The following is a 20,948-nucleotide window of genomic DNA, read 5'->3' as shown; positions in this document are numbered from 1 at the left end:
ATTGGGCCAGCACAAGTCCCTTGTGCAAGCCCTAGAGTGTTGCAAACATGCCATAAGGGATGTTTGCAAAGACAGTAGTCAGGGAGGCCAGCACAAGGATGCAAGCCGCCCTCCTTGCACCATACCCCCACCAGGCAGGGGTATGTTCATGCTGGCCTGGGGAGGCTAGTACAGGGGGTTGGTTAGGGCAGAACGGGGGCATTTCAGGGCAGGGAGGGCAGTGGGCAGGCAGGCAGAGCAGTTGAAAGACTGGGCCCAGAAGGGGGGGTGGGACTGGCCTCTGGTACTTAAGCCAGATCCTAACCCACCCACCCCCAAGTAGCCCTGCATTACACTGGGCTGCTCGGATCTGTGCGCACTGGTACAGATCTGAGTAGCCCCATTGAGGTGGCTGCCACGTGACATAGGGTAAGGGGGAATAAATCCCCTTACTCTGAATTGCGTGGTATCCACCTCCTGCCCTGCACTGGATACAGCATCGGCCAGCTGGCCTGCCTGGTCTAGCACAGGATAGGACTGGCCTGTGTGTTATTCTGGAATTCTTGATATCTAGGGAGAGGAAAGCTTATAATTCAGTGTGTATCCCCAGATATCAGAAAAGCTATTTGTAATATGCTCAGAGGAAAACTATCATATCCCATGCTTGCAACTTCAAAAAGAGAAAATAGGATTGGGATACTTTCAAGAGCAGGATTCTGAAGGTGCAATTGCAAACGGTTCGCATGAGAAGAAACGTTAGGAGATGTCTAAGGAACTGGTGTGGCTGCACAAAGCTTTCTGGAAAGTTGAGAAGCAGGAAGAATGTGTGTAAGAATCGGAACGAGGGACAGTGAACAGAAGAACAGGACATAAATAGAGCCCATACCTGCAGGAATAATGTCCGGAAGGCTAATGCACAGAATGAGCTGTGAGAGGTGTCAGAAACTACAAAGGGGTTTTTGTTTTTTGCTATGTCTGAAACAAGAGGAAGGTCAAGGAAGCTGTAAGCTTGTTCCTTGGACAAGCTGGGGAAATGGTAACTGAAGACCAAAGGCAGAGCACAATACTTATTTTGCATCTGTCTTTACCCACAAGGGGATGGTGGTGCAACCTAATTACAGTTGTACTTATGAGGACAGGGGAAAATCATGGCTGAAGAGATAAAGGCAAAGAGATGGTAAGGAAATGTAGTCAGCTTAATTGAATGTAAGTCTCCAGGACTGGATTAATTACATTCTAGAGTACTGCAGGAGCTTGCTATGTGACCATGGTCTGAAGTCTGTGAGAACTCCTGACTTGTGTTTGTCACAAACAAGCCATGCCAGACTAATCTTATCTACTAGCTAGTCTAGTAGATCAGGAGTCTTCAAACCCCAGCCTGGTGGGTCAGATGTGGCCCATGGTGAGCCTCTATCCAGCCCGCTGTCAGCCTCTTGTCCCCTGAAAGCCTCTGGCCCACTCGGTTGAACATGACTGGAGCTGTGCTCTGGTTGCATCTGGAAGGTGTTCTAAGGGCCAGAGAGGCTGAATGAATGAGTCCATTCATTCATTTATTCACTCATCCTAGTTCCATCTCTAATTTATGTATTTAAATTTTTTTTCTGGCCCTCAACACCATGCCAGATATTTAATGCAGCCCTCTGACCAAAAAGTTTGGAGATCCATGTAGTAGATCATGGGAATGCCATGGACATAGTGTATTCTTATGCTACAGCAAAGTATTTGACAAGGTTTCCTATCATATCTGAGTTGATAAAATGATAACATGTGGGCTAGATGATACTACTGTTAGGGGAATTTAAAGCTGACTCAACAACCATTCTCAATAACTGCTAATAATTCCTTGTCAACTTGGAGATAGTTATTGAGTGGGATGCCACAGGGCTATGTGTTGGACCTGTGCTGTCAACCTTTTTTTTTTAATGACCTGCATAAGAGAGTAGAGGGAATGCTTGGCCAGCTAGACTCAACCTAGGTAGACGCAGAACTGCAAATGCCATTTGCAGATGACAGGGGATAGCTAACACTCTGAAAGCCGGAATCAGGATTCAAAACTGTTGACAGTCTTGAACAATGGGCACATACCAACAAGGTGAAGTTCAGTGGAAACAAATGTAACATCTTGCACAAAGCTACAAACAAAACCCGAGGCACAAGTACAGGAGAGGAGAGATCTGGCTTGGCAACAGCATGTTAAAAAGGATCTTACAGTAAGCATGCAACCCTATGCATGTCTATGTGTCTGGAATTTACTTCCTAATAAGTTTGTTCAGGATTACAACCTTACAATGCAGTCCTCACTGCACATAAAGTACATTTGTACCTCCTCATGACCAAGCAGCGCCAGCGCACAAAGGTGTGCTGGCACACAGAGGCTGAATCCAGCCTCCGTGGTGGCTTGCGGGGCAAGCCTTGCATCAACCCATTTGGGCTGACACAACGCTCTGGGGTGGGTGGGGAGGAGTCGGAAGGGAGGTGGGGGGAAGACGGGCAGTGGGCGGCCCGGAGGCAGGCGGGTGGGGGCAGGAGGCAGGACTGGGATCTAGCAGTTATGCCGGATCCCAACTCCCATTCCTGGGGAGCTTGGAGCAGTTTCAAGCTGCTCCGCTCTCCTCTGATTTGTGCCACCTCAGGAGGTGGCACAAGTCTGAGGAGACCCATAGGTGCCAGCAGGCCTTACCTGGAGGTAAGGGGAAATGTTTCCCCTTACCTTTGGCTGAGCCACTTTGGGCACCTATCCTGCACTGGATACAGCTCAAGCCTCCTGGATTGTCTGTTCCAGTGCAAGATAGGATTGCACCCTTAGTGGACTAAAAGATGAACATGAGCCAGCACTGTGATGCCGCTACAAAGAAAGCTAATGCAATGCTGGACTGTAGTAACAGAAACATAAAGTCTCAAACAGGAGAAGTAATAATTCCACTTTGTTCTATCCTTGTCAGACCTCACTTGGAAAAGTGTGTCAGTTTTGGGCAACATAGTTAATGAAAGATATTGACAAGCATTAAAAATATCCTTTATAAAGAATATTGCTAGAGAAGGTAAACATAGATGGTGAGACTGTGACTCTCCACCACCACTGGAACTGATATCAAAGGCTTAATGGATGAGTTGTGACCTACCTTTTCTAACTTGGCAGCATAATAGTAATAGGTAAGATAAAGCAGTATAAACTAGTGTAGTAAAGTAGAGGGAATTTGCTACCTTCTATGCAGGAAGGCCACACCTGCTTACTTTCTCCTAAACAATTTACATCCAAGGTGGGAAGAAAAATTGTGTCTGACCTTCAGAGTTAGTGGTGCTCCCTCCCAACAGCCTATTCAGAGTCTATCCTGGTTTTCTACCTAGGTTGAGTCTAGCTGGCCAAACTGAGGTACTTTGTATCAAGTTTAAAGAGGAAAATTAGAAGTAAATTAAAGAAGTAAATTACCTCTTATAAAGGAAGTAATCAAACAACACCTTCCCATCCGAAACTTCCCAATCTCCCCCCCCCCCCTGGATAAAGTTTGTGCCATTTTAGTCTGGCTGCACCAGTCTGGTGGGGGAGGATAGGATTGGGCTATAAGATGAGCATGGGTGTTAGAGAACAGTTTTAGGAGGCCTTGAATCTCAGAAGTGCAGACAATAAGGAAATACCTGATTCAGAATTAAGAGTTGAGAGCTTTGATGGTTTCTTCTTCTCCTCGAGGGTTCATGTACAAAGCTGAGAGTGATGAGTAAGGAAAGTCAGTTGGGGTGGATGAGTCACAGTTGCAGCTTTTACAAGCTAAGCATGAGATGCCCTCTAAGATACAGTTCAGGGTTAAAAATGAGCCTGGGGGACTTATTAAATCTCAGACGAGCAGTTTCCCCCACACCAGCCAACTCATGTAGTTTGCCATAAATCTTGCCAATCTTCCTCTTCTCGTGAGTCACCTCAATTTTTTCTCCCAATTGCTCATATGTGTTTGTGTTTTCTTCAGTGTTCCACTTGATTTTTCATTTTATAATTTCAGTTTCCATTAGTACTACAGTCTATTGACTTTCCTGTACATTTCATTTCTCAGGTCAAGAACCATTTTTCAGTCATACATAGAGCTATGTGTGCATATATAAACTCTAACCTGAACATCTTGACCATGGTCTCAAGTAGGAGGGCAATTTTGCCTTTTCATTGATTTTGCTGATGTGTCTTAGGACCAAGTAGAGCAGTTTCCCTTAGCCTGTGATAAATTTTGTGTGCTTTACTGTGGGTGGCAGCTCACCAGAGGATTACGTAGGAGCAACACTTTCCTCAAAACTGTTCCTGAGTGATGAGAATCTGTATCACCTTAGGTGAACTTAACTGTTTTGATAGATAGAAACAGACTCCTGGTATATCCTTTGAGACACTTGCTTGTACTGACATATGCTCTCAATGCAGAGAGATGAATTCAACTTGGGAGGGGAAAATATGTTTTCCAAAGCCAGCTGTAAATTTATATGATGTCCGTGTTAAGAAATCTTGAGTCCTGAAGTTATGTAGAAGTCTGGGATTAATTATTGCACTGAACAGTGGGGAAAAAAATAATGTAGATTTTTCCATAAATATTTTTTAAGGTGAAAATCCATTTTCTGTTTACAGCTTGCTAAATGAACACCATTTCTTTATCTTTTAGAATGTCGAGTAGTGAAATCCACTTCCTACACCAAAATAGCTTCGACACCACGTAGGAGCACTACCAAGAGCCCAGGTCCTTCTAGACGCAGCAAATCTCCAGCATCGACCAGCTCAGGTAAAGCAGTTTATATAAACTTATTGAAGGCAAGCTTTCCAAATCTTGTTTTTGTTTGTGCAAGTATGGGAAAAGTAGACAATGTATATATGCAGTTATCTGTTAACTGATCCCAGCTTTTACTGTGCACTCCCATACATATCTACTCAGAAGTAAGTCTAATTGATTTCAGTAGGCCTGTGCAGTAGCCCCCCATATCTGTGGATTTGGTTTCAGCGGTATTCAGTTTCAGTTATCCGCAGTTCTCAAATTCCCCCCCCCCACTGCACTTGCTTCACTCAATTTGCAGATATTTTGTTTGCAAAGGGATGCCAACAGGAACCTGACAGAAGAGGAAGCTCTTTGGAAAAAGAAGCAGACACTAGAACACTAGACTCATAGCCGCTTAGAGCAACCATTTTCAACCACTGTGCCGTGGCGCATTGGTGTATCGTGAGTGGTCCACAGGTGTGCCACATTAATTTGGGGGAAGGTCATTTCTTAGTAGTGTCAGTGGGGGATGTGAGCCCCCCCACCACTGGCAGCATGATGTGCCTTGTCAATTGTCTAAACCTGATGGTGTGTCTTGATAATTTTAGTGCCTTGTCAGTGAGATGAAAAAGGTTGAAAATCGATGCACTAGAGAAGTGGTTCTCAAACTTTTCTGGCCCATGGCTCCCCTGATCCTTGTGGCTATTGGCCACGGCTCCCCATTATACCACCTCACCTCATTTACCCCCAAAATAGGGATGAAGGTGTTATAAATATACTCTAGAAACAAAAAAAAGCTGCCAGCACTCTGAGGCTGCAATCCTAACCACACTTACCTGAGAGTGAGCTCCATTGAACAAAATAAGATTTACTTCTGAGTAGAGCTGGTTAGGATTGTGCCCTGAGTTTGTTAGCAGCACACCTGGAGGGTTTTTGTTTTTGTTTTTTCTTTCTTGTAAGGGAGGGAGAAGTGATGAATTTGCTAAGGGAGGGGAAGACTTTGTTTTGTGTGTATCTGCTAATTGCAAACTGATGAGAAACTGAGACTCAGAGACTGTTTGGCTGCAATCCTAACCTCACTTTCCTGGGAGTAAGCCCCATTAAACACAATAGGACTTACTTCTGAGTAGACCTAGCCAGGATTGTGCCTTTTGTCTTATAATAGCAGCCAACATGGGAAGTACCTCCCCCCCCCCCAACCCCCAGTAAGCCTTCTGAGGCCTCTGGAAGGCCTTAAAAGGTCACTTCCAGTTTTCGCCAAAAACCCAAAGTAATCTTTTTAGGCCTTCTGGAGGCCTCAGAAGGACTTCTAAGAAGGGGGGAAAAATGGGTAGGGGAGAGAGGGGTTGCTGCAGCGCCTCACACCGAGTAGTGAGCCAGCCTCCCCCAGGTACACCAGTGGCACAGAAGACTCCAACTTGAATCCTTGGCCTCTCTTATGAAGGACTGGGAAAGACCCTGTCTGAACATCCTGAGAGCTTGTGCCAGTCAGCGTAGTAGGCAATATACTCTTGGTCAGGGGTATCCAAAGTTTTTGGCAGGAGGGCCACATCATCTCTCTGACACTGTGTTAGGGGCTGGGGGAAAAAAGAATTAATTTACATTTTAAATTTAAATAAATTTACAGAAGTTTACATAAATGAATATATTAAAGATGAACTTATATGAATGAATTAAGGTCTTGCAATAGCTCAAGGCCTATAAAAGGTCTGGAACAAAGCAAGGCTTTCCTTTCCTTTGCTGCCACTGCTGCATCACAGACTTGAAACAGCAAGCAGTGGAGGGAGCCCTCATCCCACAGCTCACGCAAGAGGTCAGTCGCCCTCACGCTGAGAGCAGTTGCATCAGGCCAGTGCAGGCTCCAACAAATCTCCAGAGGGCCAGAGGCTCATTGGAGACTGGGGGCTCCCTGAGGGCTGCATTGAGAGGCCTCGAGGGCCGCAAGTGGCCCCAGGGCCAGGGTTTGGGTACCCCTGCTCTTGATGACCCCCAATGTCTGACACAGTATAAAGCAGCTTCAGGACATGTAAAAATGCTCTGCCCCTCTTGAAAGTGCTGCTGAGAAACACCTTGTTGCTTGACATTTGGCATGCTAAAAAACTGCAGGAGATTGATTGGCTACCTCAACAGTACAATCCTTGTTGCTAGGATTGCCATTTTAATCCCCCCTTTTGATATTTGGTGCTTTTGCTTCCATGAAAGAAATGGAGGTATAGAATTCCTTTGTCTTCGCTGCTTCTCTTGGCCTATAACTATGTCAATTGCCTCTCCCCATCCCACTTTTTAAGGTTTTTATTTAGCAAATGTTATGAAATGTTAAATGTTGCCAGAGGACAGTATTATGGGGAAGAGTACAGACATGCCATGGTATTCGCAGGGTTTCTGTTCCAGAACCCCCCGTGGTTAAGTGAAACTGTAGATAACCAGGGACATCCCCCACCGCCTGAAGGTAAGGGGAGCTGGACCACTGCAGACCTCAGAATGATGGAAAATAGTGAAAACTGCTACTTCCATTTTTCATTCGAAAACCAGAAGCGACGTTTTTAAGGCATTGGCAGGCGGGGGAGAAAGTAGGGCCTTCTGAGGTGCAAGGAGGTCGCACATGGCCTGCCCCTGCCTCAGAACACAACTGGAAGGCACTTCCAGTCACATTGTGGAGGTAAGGTGAGCCCCTCCAGGCGCGGGTCAGGATCTGCATTAAGTCAAATCTTTGGGTCCCGAATCCATGGATCAGGACAGCCTACCTGTATATATACTCTTTTTAATTTGCTCAGTAGATGCTAATTTGACATGGAATACATTCAACTGATTGCAGTATGCATTTTCTAAAGTCTCAATAGCAGTTGCAATATTCTGAAAGCGAAATGATGATTAAATTTAAGTGTGATGAAATATATAGCTTAGACTTTTAAATAGCGCTGTAAAGATATTATTAGCTTGCTCAGTTGATTTACCTCTGGTATTTCAGTTGATTTGGTTGTTCCATAAAGTCCTGCTACACGGATTTACTGTTCTAAAAATCTACAGAAAATAATTTCCTTGATATGGTTGCCTTTTAAAATTTCTAATTATTGGCCCTGATCCATGGCTGAATTAGCCATGAAGCAACCTGATGCAGCTTGCATCAGCAGTGGGTGGTAGAGGAAGTGGGGCTGCAGATTTAGGGTGCCCTTCACCCTGAAGGTGCTATTGCCTCCCTCCTGTCTGCCATGGAAGCAAGCATAAGAAGAGCCCCGCTGGATCAGGCCAGAGGCCCACCTAGTCCAGCTTCCTGTATCTCACAGTGGCCCACCAAATGCCCCAGGCTGCACACAAGACAACAGACCTGCGTCCTGGTATCCTCCCATGCATCTGGCAATCAGAGGCAACTTGCCTCTAAAACCAAGAGCTTGCACATACCTACTATGACTTGTAACCCGTAATGAACTTTTCTTCCAGAAATTTGTCCAAATCCCTCTTAAAGGCATCCAGGCAAGATGCCATCACTACGTCCTGTGGTAAAGAGTTCCACAAACTAATTACACGCTGGGTAAATAAATATTTTCTTCTGTCTGTCCCGTCTCTCCCAACACTCAACTTTTGTGGATGTCCCCTGGTTCTGGTGTTATGTGAGAGGGGAAAAAAGTGTCTCTCTGTCCACTCTGTCCATCCCCTGCATGATTTTGTATGTCTCAATCATGTCTCCCCTCAGGCGCCTCTTTTCTAGACTGAAGAGGCCCAAATGCTGTAGCCTTTCCTCATAGGAAATAGCAGGGTTGGAGCTCTGCCACCCTATGTGACAGTGCTCAGAAAATGACCACTGATGGTGCTGTGTGCTCCATCAGCAGCCATTTTACAACAGTGAAAGACTCTTCCCTCCTTGTTTTTCCAAAAACTGGAACTGCCTTTCTGGCATCTCCGGAGGCCTCTGTGGGTCTCAGAAAGGTTTCCATCTCCGGTCACATCTGGGACCTCAGGTCTGGCCTCAGTGTGAGTATGAAACCCGAAGATAGTTAAAACTGCAGGTCCCAAATCCACAAATACAGAGGCACAACCTGTAATAGTTTCTTTGTCTCAATGTCTAAGAATATCCACTAGATCCTGCAAATCTAGCATTAGGTCTGCTGATGGTCTTGTGGATCTTGGTTGGGGACCAAAGCAGAGAAAGCATGGAGTATGGCGTGGGTTTGGCCAAACGGGCCTTCTGGCCTGGATGTGCTGCTTATTGTCGCCAAAAGCTGTCGTTATCTCTCCCCCCCCCCCAGATTACAGATAGGAATAAGGATTCTAGGGGCTTCTTTTCCGTCTGTCTTTCGTTCCCACTTCTTGGCCTTTTTCCTCTAGGCTTCTGCTCCTCTCCCATTCCTTCTCCAGTCCACCCTTCCTCCTTGCCTTCTACCCTGCTAGTGTTTGCACCTCTTTCCTTCTGATTACTTCTGCCAGCTCCTCATTTCGCTCTCTGTCTATCTCTCTGTGTGCCCCCTCTGTATGTCTCCTCTTGCTTTTCCTTCTGTTTCTCCTTTCCTTCCTGTATTCTCTCTAGCCCTCTTAAAGGGCTCCTGCACCTGGGTTAGCTCTGCCCACCACAGTTCACTGTTGTTTGCTCTGCTGGCAGCTTCTCTTTGTTTCCAGGTGCTCAGCAATGACATCAAAGCCAACTTGCCGCATTGGGGCTCCTGCTGATTCTTTGGGGACTCAGGCGGGACATCAGAGCCTACAAGTGGGGTTTTCAAACATGTGATCACTCCAGTTGCAGTCTGAATTGGTGCATTCCCACAAACTGCCCACCACATGACTTATCTGCATGTGTAGATTGACCTTGATCAGGACAGATTATATGAGTTTAGTGGCAATCTTCACAAATTTCTTGTGGTATTTGGTAAATATGACTGCTTAGAACACAAAATACTCTGCAGAATACCCTTGAAATACATAACAAGTGGAAGATTGTAGTATGTATTATTTAATGAATGTTGTGCATTGAATTTTGGTAATGATGCATTTTTTCAACACTAAATCTATTCCCCCTTAATTATTCTTATAGCTTATTCTTGCCAGTGGCCTCCTCTATCCTACATTTCTGTTATGTCTGGCAAACCATTTTAGTAAATAAGCAGTGTCAGCCAAATAGACATGTTTTGTGCAGTGCAAAATGTTCTTTACTAGCATTTATGAACAAACAAAATAACTTCAGAACAGTATGCTGCTAGATTCTCAGACTAGCTGATTCTACTCTAATATAAATATCAGTTTTAAAATATTTTATTTTCACACCTTGAACGCAAAGATGTCACTACTTGGGAGTCATAACTTCACATGCTGTTGTTGTCATGACAGTAAACAACTTTGAATTCATACTGTGCACATCGCAGAGAATTGATAAAATAAACCTGTCAGGTTTTAACATCTGTGCCTCCCCCACGTATGTTAGTTAAAAGAAAAGGGGGAAAAAATTGGCCTACTTTTGTTTTGACCTCAAATATTAACTGCTTTCACCAATGAAAAGAAACGCTGAGCCTAAAGAATGTAAATACCGTATTAGAGAAGAGACTTTAGGGGAGTGATTTTCAACCTTTTTCATTTCATAACACAGAGAAGGTGCTAAAATTGTCAACATGTGCCATCCGTTTTTTTACAATTAACAAGCAAGATTGCACTGCTGGCAGAGGGCTCACATCCCCTAACGGCCCTACTAATAAATGACACCTCCCCCCAAACTCCCCCAGCACACCTGCGGACCATTCACAGCACACCAATGTGCCATGAGACAGTGGTTGAATATCACTGCTTTAGGGCACAATCCTGGGGGCTGGGGATAAGAATAGGCACTCAGTTCGGCTGTACTTGTTGTAAGAGGCGACTAAACAGCCACCGGGTAGATGGGACTCGTCAGCTTGGGAAGGCAGCTCATCTGAGAGAAGGAAAACTCTGATCCAGAACCTCCACTGCCTTGTGGCTACATCCAGTTATGGAAAAGGCTTCAGGAGTCAACCTCAAGGCAAAATCCGGAGCCGGAGTCCCTGAGGCAGTTCATGGCTGAACACAGTCACGTTCTGGCAACTCCTGCAACGCCGCTGGAACCAACCGTATTGGCCTCTGCCTTTCCATTGGACCATTTCAGCGACGTGGAGAGGGGGGATTTGCTGCATGGGTAAGAGCCTATCCTCCATACCTACTTTACCCAGGCTTCGCGCACTGGAGAGGACACTCTGTTCCAGAACCACCATTCAGAGCGTGACACCATAGTCTTCCGAGACTGAAGGATGCCAACAATTCAGGGCACAATCCTAAGCAGGTCTACTCAGAAGTAAGTCCTATTGTGTTCAATGAGACTTACTTCCAGGAAAGTGAGGTTAGGATTGCAGCCTTAGGGTGATTAGCCTTAGGGTGATAATCCTAAGGCTTTACATCTTGGTTAGCAATTAGTTTTCCTCAGAGTGCAACTTAGGGAGCCAATCCGTATTTAAAAACGTTCAATTTAAGATCTGTATGGATGGCACGATTCAATAAACATGCTTGTCAAGGTGTTTATATCCATGCCTCCCCCATTGAGGTTGCACATTGGACAAAATGTTGTTAGAAAGTCCGTTTATAATTTTTCTTCATGCTCCAAAAAGCATGAGAAATTAGAATTTAATATGGTTGCCTCAATTTCGGTGCTGTATAAACTATACAAACTTGTACACAGGTCATCCACTGGGGTTCTGTTTCGGAGCCCTCAGAGGATAAAAATACTTGGTGGATACCAAATCAGTGGAAAAATAACTTTAAAGTCCCATTTCCGGGTTTCTGGTTCCTTCATTGTTACCCCAGAATGCATTGGTGTGTGTGTGTGTATACACACACACACACAGGTATTTATATACCACCTTTCTTTGGTCGTCAGATTTCTCCTCAGACTTTAATCCAAGGTGGTTTACATAGGCAGGCTGTTCTAAACCCCCGTAGGGATTTTTACAATTGAATAGTTCTAGTCTTTCATAGAACTCCTCATTCCAGCTGGAATCCTTCCCGGTCAGGCCTCTCTCTGGCCCTACGCCTCCCACGCTCCACTTGACGGCAACTCCTCTCTGCCACCGAGGGTCAGCTCATCAGTATATCAGCATGTCGTCAGTTCTCGGATACTTCCGGTTGTTTCGAACTGGCAGCCTCAGATCTTCAGGCATACAAGGCGGCGGCTCTACCAACTGAGCCAGACCTCCTGCCCATTCAACCATACCGCATTCAACCACTAGATGGAATGAAAAATGGAATCGACTGGAATGAAATTATTCCATTAGATTCCATTATTCACCTCATCTAATGGCTGAGTGCAGTCTAGCGTCTATACTAATATATGTATAGATTCTACATGCTTTTGGACTGGACTTGAAATGTTTGTGAGTGGTCCCTGACTCCATTTCTCCTTTCTGGCTTATCCCTGATTGGGCTAGTGCTGTCCTTGTTGTGCTATTCCCTTTGGTCCCTCCACTCTCAGTCACAGACTCCACCTCAGTTTGCTTTCTTACTGTTACCGCTAGCTCAGGAGTATCAAACATAGGCCACGGGCTGAATACAGCCCCTAGAAGCTCTTTATCCTGCCCACATAATAATTGGGTTCTCCCAGTGCTACCCTTTCAGCAGTGCTGCTACTGCTGAGGCTCTGGGAGTGAGAGACAGGAGGCCTCAGAAGACAACAAACACTATCGGGCAAAGGGGAAGACTATGGATGTGAGAGAGGGAGACACTGCCAAGGTGCTGGGAGAGCCCAAATATCATGTGGGCTGCCCTTTCGGCTCCACTGAAAGTTGTGAAGTGATGCCTCAGCAAAAGTGACACTGCTGAAAGGGCAGCCCACATGATAATTGGGCTCTCCCAGCATGACAGTTGGGTTCTCCATATCTTGAAAATATGTTCAGGATATGCATATGTTCTCTTTTGTCATTGAAGTTAATGAGTTCCTACTTGAGAACAAAGTGCTTATTTTGGGCCATCATCTGCTTAATGATGACACATCCTGTTTAATGATGTCACTTCTGGCCCTTGGCAGGTGCCATGAATGTTTTTGGGCCCACTGTATGAAACAAATTTGACACCCCTGCTCTAGAGGTACTTTTTTTATACTGCTTTTTTTCTCTTTTTTTTTAAATCTCAAAGTGCTCTTCTCTGTAGCAGCTGCCCTATTTTTGGAGGGCAAAAAGAGATCTAAACATTATCAACTTCCAAATGGACATATTATATATTCTAAATGCCTGTAGTTTCCCCCTTTCAGAATGTCAAGATTTTAAAAGCTAAGAAGTCAAACAGTGTTTGATGGATTTTCATAAAATAACATAAGAACATGTATGTTTCTCATTCTTAACAGATCTGCGTCAAATTTAGAGGGGTGGTGGAGACTGTGGTCTAGTTACTCTTGCCAAATTTCAGGAAGATTGGATGGGAGGTTCAAATTATATGACCAATAGAATATTCAAGGCCCAGTGATGCATTTGTCCACCGCCCTTGAATTATACAGACACTTCTGTGCCTGTATAATGAGGACTTGTGGGCCTTTGTGGACTTGTGGGCCAATATTTCAGGAAACTCACCCTTATGTGATCTGCCAACAACTTCTGTTCTCACAGTTGCCACTCTTGCCCCATTTCTTTTTGTTATAGTTTGACAGTGGGGTGGAGGATAGAGGGTTAGGCTGCAATTCTAGCCACACTTTCCTGAGAGTAAGCCCCATTGAACAAAACAGAACTTACTTCTGAGTAGACCTGGTTAGGATTTTGCCCTTAGTATCCCCCAGAGGACTGAATTCAACCCAGGGCAACCTTCCCTATAAGCTTCGCTGTTTTAATCACAGTCCCATGCAGCTTCCCTCTTGGTGCTCTCAGTGGCGTCACTAGGGTTCATGTCACCTAGTGCGGGATGCCAGTGCGTCACCCCCCATGCAGTGTGTGGGGCAACACCCCAGGTGGTGGGCGTGGTGATGTACCATCACTCTGCCTCCACTGGTTTTCTGGCTGTACCTTTTGATAGAACAAAGATAGAACACATTCTGCATGAAATTGTGCATTCATTGATATGTAACATGATTGTATTATTCTTCCAAATTGTGATTTTAGTTATTTTGGTCACTAGTGGTGTCACTCCCCACCCAGGGTGTCAACTTACTAACACCTTATTGCAGCAGTTCTCAAACGTTTAGCACTGGGACCCACTTTTTAGAATGACCATCTGTCCAGGACCCACCAGAAGTGATGTCATGGCAGAAGTGACATCATCAGGCAAATTAAAATAAATAAGTATAAATAATTAAAGTAAAACAAATAATTCTATAAGCAGAAGCCAGCCCTGGTCCACCAAGTGAATTTCCTCTGTGGCCTGCCTGCAATAACACCCCCCCCCCCAAATCAGTAAGGTTTTCAGCCCTACCCAGTACCCAGTTCAATATAAGAACTTCTGTTTAAACCAGATCACTGTCAGGATCCACCTAGCTTTGCAAGTCTCAAAAAAGTCCACCTCATCAGCTGAAGCCTCTGTTTTGATCCTTTTTAGTGGTGGGGGGGGCTGCCTTCTGGAGCACTTGTTGAGCTCCAGTTCCATCCAATCAGGACCATTCTGGTGGCTTCACATTCCCCTTTGCCTGGCCTGACCACCAGCCAGGGCACATTTGCTTATTCACAAGTAAACGCGACCGTGAGGCTTGGTTTCGCTTTCAAAAGGGGTCATCAAATTCGTCTGCTTGGAGGGAGGGACTTCCTTCTCAGGTGTTTTAGGGGACTGCATTCACTGGATCAGGACCATTCTGGTGTCGTTGGATTCCTCTCAGCCTGCCCTTTCTAACAGACTAAGGCAGGTTTGCCTACTTGTGAGAATACGCGTGATACAGCTCAGTTTCCCTTTCCATAGGGCTCCATGCATTTTTTTTTGTTCTCTGGTTTTTTGGCCATAACTTTTGATAGAAAGGAGATATTTCACTCTAGTTTTTTGCATTGCATTCTGCTGGAAATTCCACATCTAACAGTATATAACATGACAGTATTATTCCTCACCACTGCGATTTTAGCATGTCACCCCCCTGTGCGCGTCACCCCCCTGTGCACATCTCCCAGTGTGGCCCGCACCACCCACATCCCCCCTAGCGATGCCACTGGGTGCTCCTGAGTTTGGCAGTGACAATGATGTCATCACCGAGCACTCCACAGCCACCCCAGCCCAGCTATCATAGGGCTTCATGCACTCCAGGGCAAATCAGAGGGAACATTGGTCCAGGAGCTCCCTGTTGCTAGACATTTTTCACCCAAGGAGGAATATTGGTGGAGGAATCTGCATAGAGAAAAACTTGTTGAAATGAAAAAAATACATGTACATTTTGCACCTATAGGCTAATAATGAACATTGAAAACCTGTGTTAAGATTATTACAGTTGTTGCATAAATGGTTCACAAATGAAGCGAATTCACACACTTCTACATATGTAGAAAAATAAGGAACAAGGGAAAGTTTCCATGAAATGTAAAAATTCCTTACTGTAAATTAAAACTGTCATGACTTCGGCATTACTTCACTGGGGGAAAAGTGTGTTAATTCTAAGCATGCCCACTTGAAACAAATCCAAATAATTCCAAGCTGAAGACAGGGGTGAATGTTAACATTTGGGAGTGTCAGCTGGAAGAGGGACTGCATGCATTTTTCTGCCCGTATTCAGGGACAGTCAATTCTCCTATTATGGTTCCCACTCAAGAGGCTTTTTGAAATGTCTCCATGTAAGAGCAGCTGAGATCTGCATGAGACATTCACTGCATGGATGGGGGAATATTCCACACAACACTAATGCATAATGTGAAAATTTTGTCCTCAGAAAAAATTACTAAAATGGGGGAGGGGGGAACCCTCAAAGCAGCCATTAGAAAAAAAGGACTCTTAACAGACCAATCCTACCCCCCCCCCACTCTATAGCAAGCAGCCGCACCAGTGGAGTATGAGTTCCATGTGAATGGGTGTGTGTGTGACCAGATGGCGAGTGAGAGGTAAGTAAACACCTTCTTCAGGTAGGCTGCCAGTTCTCCACCTACCTTCATCTACCTTCTCCAGGTAGGCTGCCAGTTCACCTATGTGTTTCCTCAGACCCACACTAGCTATTTTTCAGGCGTAGATCGAAGGGGAGAAAGGGGACTTGGTGGGTTAGGGAAAATTGGGGATAGGATCCGGTGTGCACTTTTCTTGTTGAGATCAACCCCTTCCAGCCCAGTCCTCACCCCCTCACTTCCTCCATTGTGGCCCAGGTGGGCATTTGCACACAAAGGGAGCCACTGGGTGCTTCTACTGCCAGCTGCCTCGCTTTTGGCAACAGTGTGCAATGGCACTGTGGCATTTGCAATAGTGGAACACAAGTTCCACCGTCATAACTGCAAAATAGGATTGGTCCCTAAGAGCGCAATCCTAAGTGCCCATTGACTGGGTCAAACATAACAGCCCCACTGGATCCGGCCATAGGCCCATTTAGTCCAGCTTCCTGTATCACGCAGCAGCCCACCAAATGCCCCAGGGAGCACACCAGATAACAAGAGACCTGCATTCTGGTGCCCTCCCTTGCATCTGACATAGCCCATTTCTAAAATCAGGAGGTTGCACATATCAAGTTCCTTGCAACAGCCGAAGAATGTCATGAAGTGCCATAAAGCACTTTTGTGCCCCTCTACGGGGAGATAGGCCCGCACACAGATATGTACTGGCCTCCCCGCACTGATGCAGGCCCCAGAAATGTGTTTGTGTTGGCCAAGCTCAGCCAGCGCAGGGGTCGTGGGGGGTGTGGGGAAGGTGGGAAGGAGGTGGAAGGGAAGTGTTTTGGGGGGAAGTGCGGGTGGTGGGCAGGTGAGCTGGGTGTGGGAGGTGACACTTATACCAGATCCTAGCTCTGTTCCCAGGGCAGTCCCAGGCTGCTCGGATTTGCACCACTGATTTCATCTGCACTGAAATCAGATCTGCACTGAAATCAGTGGCGCAAATCCAAGCAGCCCCATTGGGTTGCTGTGGCTCTCCTCAGGGTAAGGGGAAAAGTTTCCCCTTGCCTTGGGCTGAGCCTCAGACAGCCGGGAACTTACACTGGATACAGCGCAGGCCCACTGGCCTGTCTGTACCAGCACAAGTTAGGATTTCCTTGTAAGTTATTCAGTCTTGCATACCATTGTTATTTGAAATGAGGATCATATGATTAATCAGTGGATCCCAATTTAATTGATGTTAAGTTTTGATTGATAGCAATGTCAATCAATGACACACATTTGATTAATCATCTGCCTTTTAACAAGTAATTAACCGTAAATTCTATAAACAGTTGAAGATCTACTTCAAACACATACAGGTTGAGTTTCAGTATCCACCACTGTTCTGTTCCCAGAACCCACAGGGATGCCAAAAATCACATTAAAGGAAATACATTTAAAAAACAATGTCCCTTTGCTCAGCAGTTTAAAAATAGCCTTGCTTACCTTTGTAATGCAGGACAGAGGCAGACAATCAATTAATCAGTCTCTGCAGGAGCTTAGAAAGGCTTCACTCCTAGGCAGTGAGCCCTCCCTTCACCCAGAGCGCAGGGAAAGAATGCAAAGAGGACGTGATAATCACTTCCACTTTGCATTCTTTAATGTGAAGGGAGGGGGTCACTTGCCTCTGAGTGAAGCTGTTCTAAGTACCTGGAGAGAGAGAGAGAGAGAGAGCTTGACTGTCCGATGCTGTTATAATGATAAGTGAGGCTATTAGCCTTCTCATTGCATTGAGATAAAATTGCTGGTGAAAAAAACTGGCATAGCCCATGGGACATGTACTGCATCCTGCAATTGGGTGTCACTCATGGAGGCCTCTTCAAAGTAAGGGAATATTTGTTCCCTTACCTCACAGCTGCATTGCCTCACAGCTGCACTGACTTAAGGGGTTAGGATTGCACCCTTAGTTGAGTCGTGGGGGGCGGTGACTTGGTGACTCAACTTGAGTCAAGCTGGATTTTCCCATCCCTGTTGTCTTGTAAAAGGCATACACTGATATTGACAAGCTATGCTCATATCTTGGTTATGCCAGTGTTAATGAACAGATTTATTGAAAATCACAACTGAAAAATATCAGTTGACTCATAAAACAGAACCAGATTGCCAGGGCATCTCCTGATTGATAAAGCAGATTACAAATACTGGCTTTCTTACACTTGTAGGTCCAGGGATGCTGATGATGAGGTCCTTGGGCTTGTCTTCCTGATGTAATGACACAGGAATCACTTTCCGATACCTCTTCTCATCAGTTCTAGGGAAGTGGTGGCAGCAGGTGGAGGGAGTGGGGATTGGGAGGCCGTAAATCAGTGTTTTCAAAAAAATTTGTTACAGCAACCCTAATACAGTTTTTCTCTTAGTCTGGTGACCCATGGGTCTGGTCAATGTTAATGGTATAATATTAAAAAGTGCTCAGGAGCAATCAGCAATGACATCAAAATCATCACAGGGTTTTGGAGCGCCAAGAGGGAAGCTGCATGGGGCTTCAGTTAGAGCTACACAGCTTATAGGGAACACTGCTTCTCATGCCCTCAGGAACATCCATGCTACCCTCATTTGGGTCACAGCCCCTATTTTGGGAACCACTGTCCTAAATGAACATATGAAACCAATTTACACTGAGTCAGACCATTTGTCCATGTAGTCCAGGATTCATTATTCTGGCTATCTAAAGTCTCACACAGAAGTTGTTTGCTATCCTTCTGTGAAATATCTTTTAACTGCAAATGTCAAAAACCAAAGACATTTTGAAGAATGTGCTTCAGGGAGGCCTTGAGACACCTGAGGTGAGGTGAGACAGTTTCTAACTAACTCTTATGAGCCCACTCTCCTTCCCCTTCCTTTCTCTTGGTAGAACAGGACCATTGAGGCATACCTTCTCTCTCCGCCCCCCCCCCAGAGGTTTATCATGTCCTTTTTATTCATTTTTCTTTTTTCATCGGTTCCTTGTGGGTTCCACTTCTGTGGCAGTGACTCATCTTTGCAGTCCTCCACTTCTGGAAGAGGAAGTGGAGGAAAAGAGGTAGAGCATCTCCCCACTCTATCCTCTCCTCTTCAGAAAGGAGAAGAGTTAGTGGAGAGCTGCTGCAACGTCAACAGCAGGAGTGACTACTGCCCACATGGAGTATGTCTATGGGAGAGAAGAGAGGAAAAGAGACATGCTGAAGGAGGGGAGGCAGGGGGTTGGGCAGGTAGACCAGTGGGATGGCACTCATGGTGGCAGGGAGCAAGTTATTTCATAACATAAAGTCTGTCACCTTTATTCGTGGATCCTCAAAAATACATTTGGCTTTGGTTTTATGTATGAAACATGTATGTATTGTGCCATGTTAGGGAGGGGTCATCGCTCAGTGCAAGAACATCTGCTTTGCATGTAGGAGATCTCAGTTTCAATCTCCAGCATCTCTGGATAGGGCAGAGAACAATTCCTGTCTGAAACCTTGGGGAGCTGCCACCACCAGGGCCTGCCGAAGACCTCCTGGCACCTGAAGTGGCTTGCCAAATGCTGCCCCCCTTAATTGGTGATGTGCCAGCTTCTATTCCTTGACACTCTGCTCTCCTCACTGCCACACTTCTGCTCTGTCCCCCTCTTCCTTTTTCAGTCCAGGGTGTGGGGGGAGGAGGCACAGTGGAGGCAAGTGGGTGGACAGAAATGGATACCCCTTGCAAATCTACTGCCTGAGGTGAGCACCTCTGTTAGCCTCATGGATGGGCCATCCCTACCTGCCAGTCAGTATCAATAACACTGAGTTAGATGGACCAATAGCCTGCTTGGTGTACAGCAACTTCCTTTATAATGACACACTTGTTTAGAAACTAAGCAGTTGAATTGCCTCAATTCTAATTAATTGAATCGCTTTAACCCTGCTGTCAGTCCTCCTTTGCTAGAATACCCTGTTGCCTCTTACAAAATGATCCATGTGCCCACACTCCCCCGCATTTAATACTGTGGGTGAATGAGTACTGATTCACAAGCCTTTGTCCCTGGCATGAATTCACTCCAAAGACTATTTGAATGAAATACATGCTTGTATCTAGAGACTTCCAAAGTACAGGTTAAACCTTTCCCCCCACAATTCTGGCTGACATACTCAACAGTGTTAAGTCAGCACCTTTCCCATACCAGATCCAAGTTACTGACAAGAAAGATCCAAGTTATTGGCAATCTCTTTCAGAGATTAACACCCAACAGCAATATACTGGAACCATTTGCTATCATACTCCACTTATACGAAGTGAATGCACACACATTAAGCATCTGGGCCCAGTGTTTACCACTGGGAATATTTGGCAGATGGGAAGGAAACGCCCACCGATCCTCCACCCCCCAAATCCTCTAAAATTCTCTTATAGGTTTAGCAGTTGTGAGACTGCCAGTCAGCTAAGGTTTTACAAGAGTTATTGTCATTCTGATTTTCAGATGAGTCATTTGGTATATTACCCCCAAAGGCTGCTCATTATGATTCAGTGTGCAGCATATAAGATTGCTAAGGCTTTGGGGGCTTCGTAGATCAGAGTGGGGGCTGTAGTTGCTCAGTGTTCTGAAGTCCTGGCATTGTGCTTAATTGACACCTTTGATGTAGCCCCTAAGACAGCACCTGCACCTCCCACTGCTGCTCGGAAGACGTCAGGCTTACGCAGAAAAGGCTTCAGCTTATGAATCCTGCATCTCATTCAGCTCTCTCTGTGAGCAGCTTTGGCTTTCCTTAACTAATTCTGCTTCCCATTCTGCTACTGCGTGGGTATAGTACAAAGGCAAACATTTTCCTGCTTGGCATTATCTGGTTAAACAGTAAATCTGTGTCCATGTTAGAACTCATAGAAGGTAAGTTAAATACCTTATTACTATCCTGGCATGTAAATATAAGGTAGAGAGTTTGGGTGTCTGGTAGCTGCTGCAATTTCTCTGTTGCTAATGAATATGGCTTGTAACCTAGTAGTGGTTTTTCTGAGAAGACATTTTATTTCATGCCATTTCTCTTTCAGTGCCTTTTCAGTACATTGTTAGTATCTTTTGCTTCAATTCTCTGTGTTGTGCCTTCCACTGCTGCTTGGGTTTGTGTTCTTCATTTCATAGCTAATCTTAATGTGAATGCAAAGGATGCTTGTAACAGGCATATCAACAGTTTGAAAGAGCAATTCATATTCAGAAGAGTAACAGGGAGGGGGGGCAATGGGCAGTAAGGCTGGAAATGGGAGAGCCTAGAAGAGTCAGCTCTGAGTTAATGCTTGGGTCAAAGGTGCCATGTAGGTATCT

General features: G+C 45.3%; 1 protein-coding gene across 9 annotated transcripts in view; it reads left to right on the top strand.

Annotated features, from left to right (window-relative positions):
• DCLK1 (doublecortin like kinase 1) overlaps positions 1-20,948 on the top strand; it is a 283,656-nt gene that overhangs the window by 174,260 nt on the left and 88,448 nt on the right. For 3 of the 9 annotated variants that reach the window (XM_066620144.1, XM_066620147.1, XM_066620149.1), the window contains exon 4: positions 4,617-4,733. In XM_066620144.1, coding sequence (XP_066476241.1) covers positions 4,617-4,733 — 117 coding nt within the window. Of the gene's footprint in view, positions 1-4,616; positions 4,742-9,622; positions 9,632-9,828; positions 9,837-10,561; positions 10,585-15,533; positions 15,552-17,366; positions 17,376-20,948 lie in introns of all 9 variants that reach the window. The other 6 variants (XM_066620151.1, XM_066620148.1, XM_066620145.1 and 3 more) reach the window with 5 other exon arrangements.

Source organism: Tiliqua scincoides, chromosome 3 (genome assembly GCF_035046505.1).
Source record: "Tiliqua scincoides isolate rTilSci1 chromosome 3, rTilSci1.hap2, whole genome shotgun sequence".
Lineage (NCBI taxonomy): Eukaryota > Metazoa > Chordata > Lepidosauria > Squamata > Scincidae > Tiliqua > Tiliqua scincoides.
The sequence above is the reverse complement of the archived record's forward strand: the minus strand, read 5'-3'. Positions and strand labels throughout refer to the sequence as shown.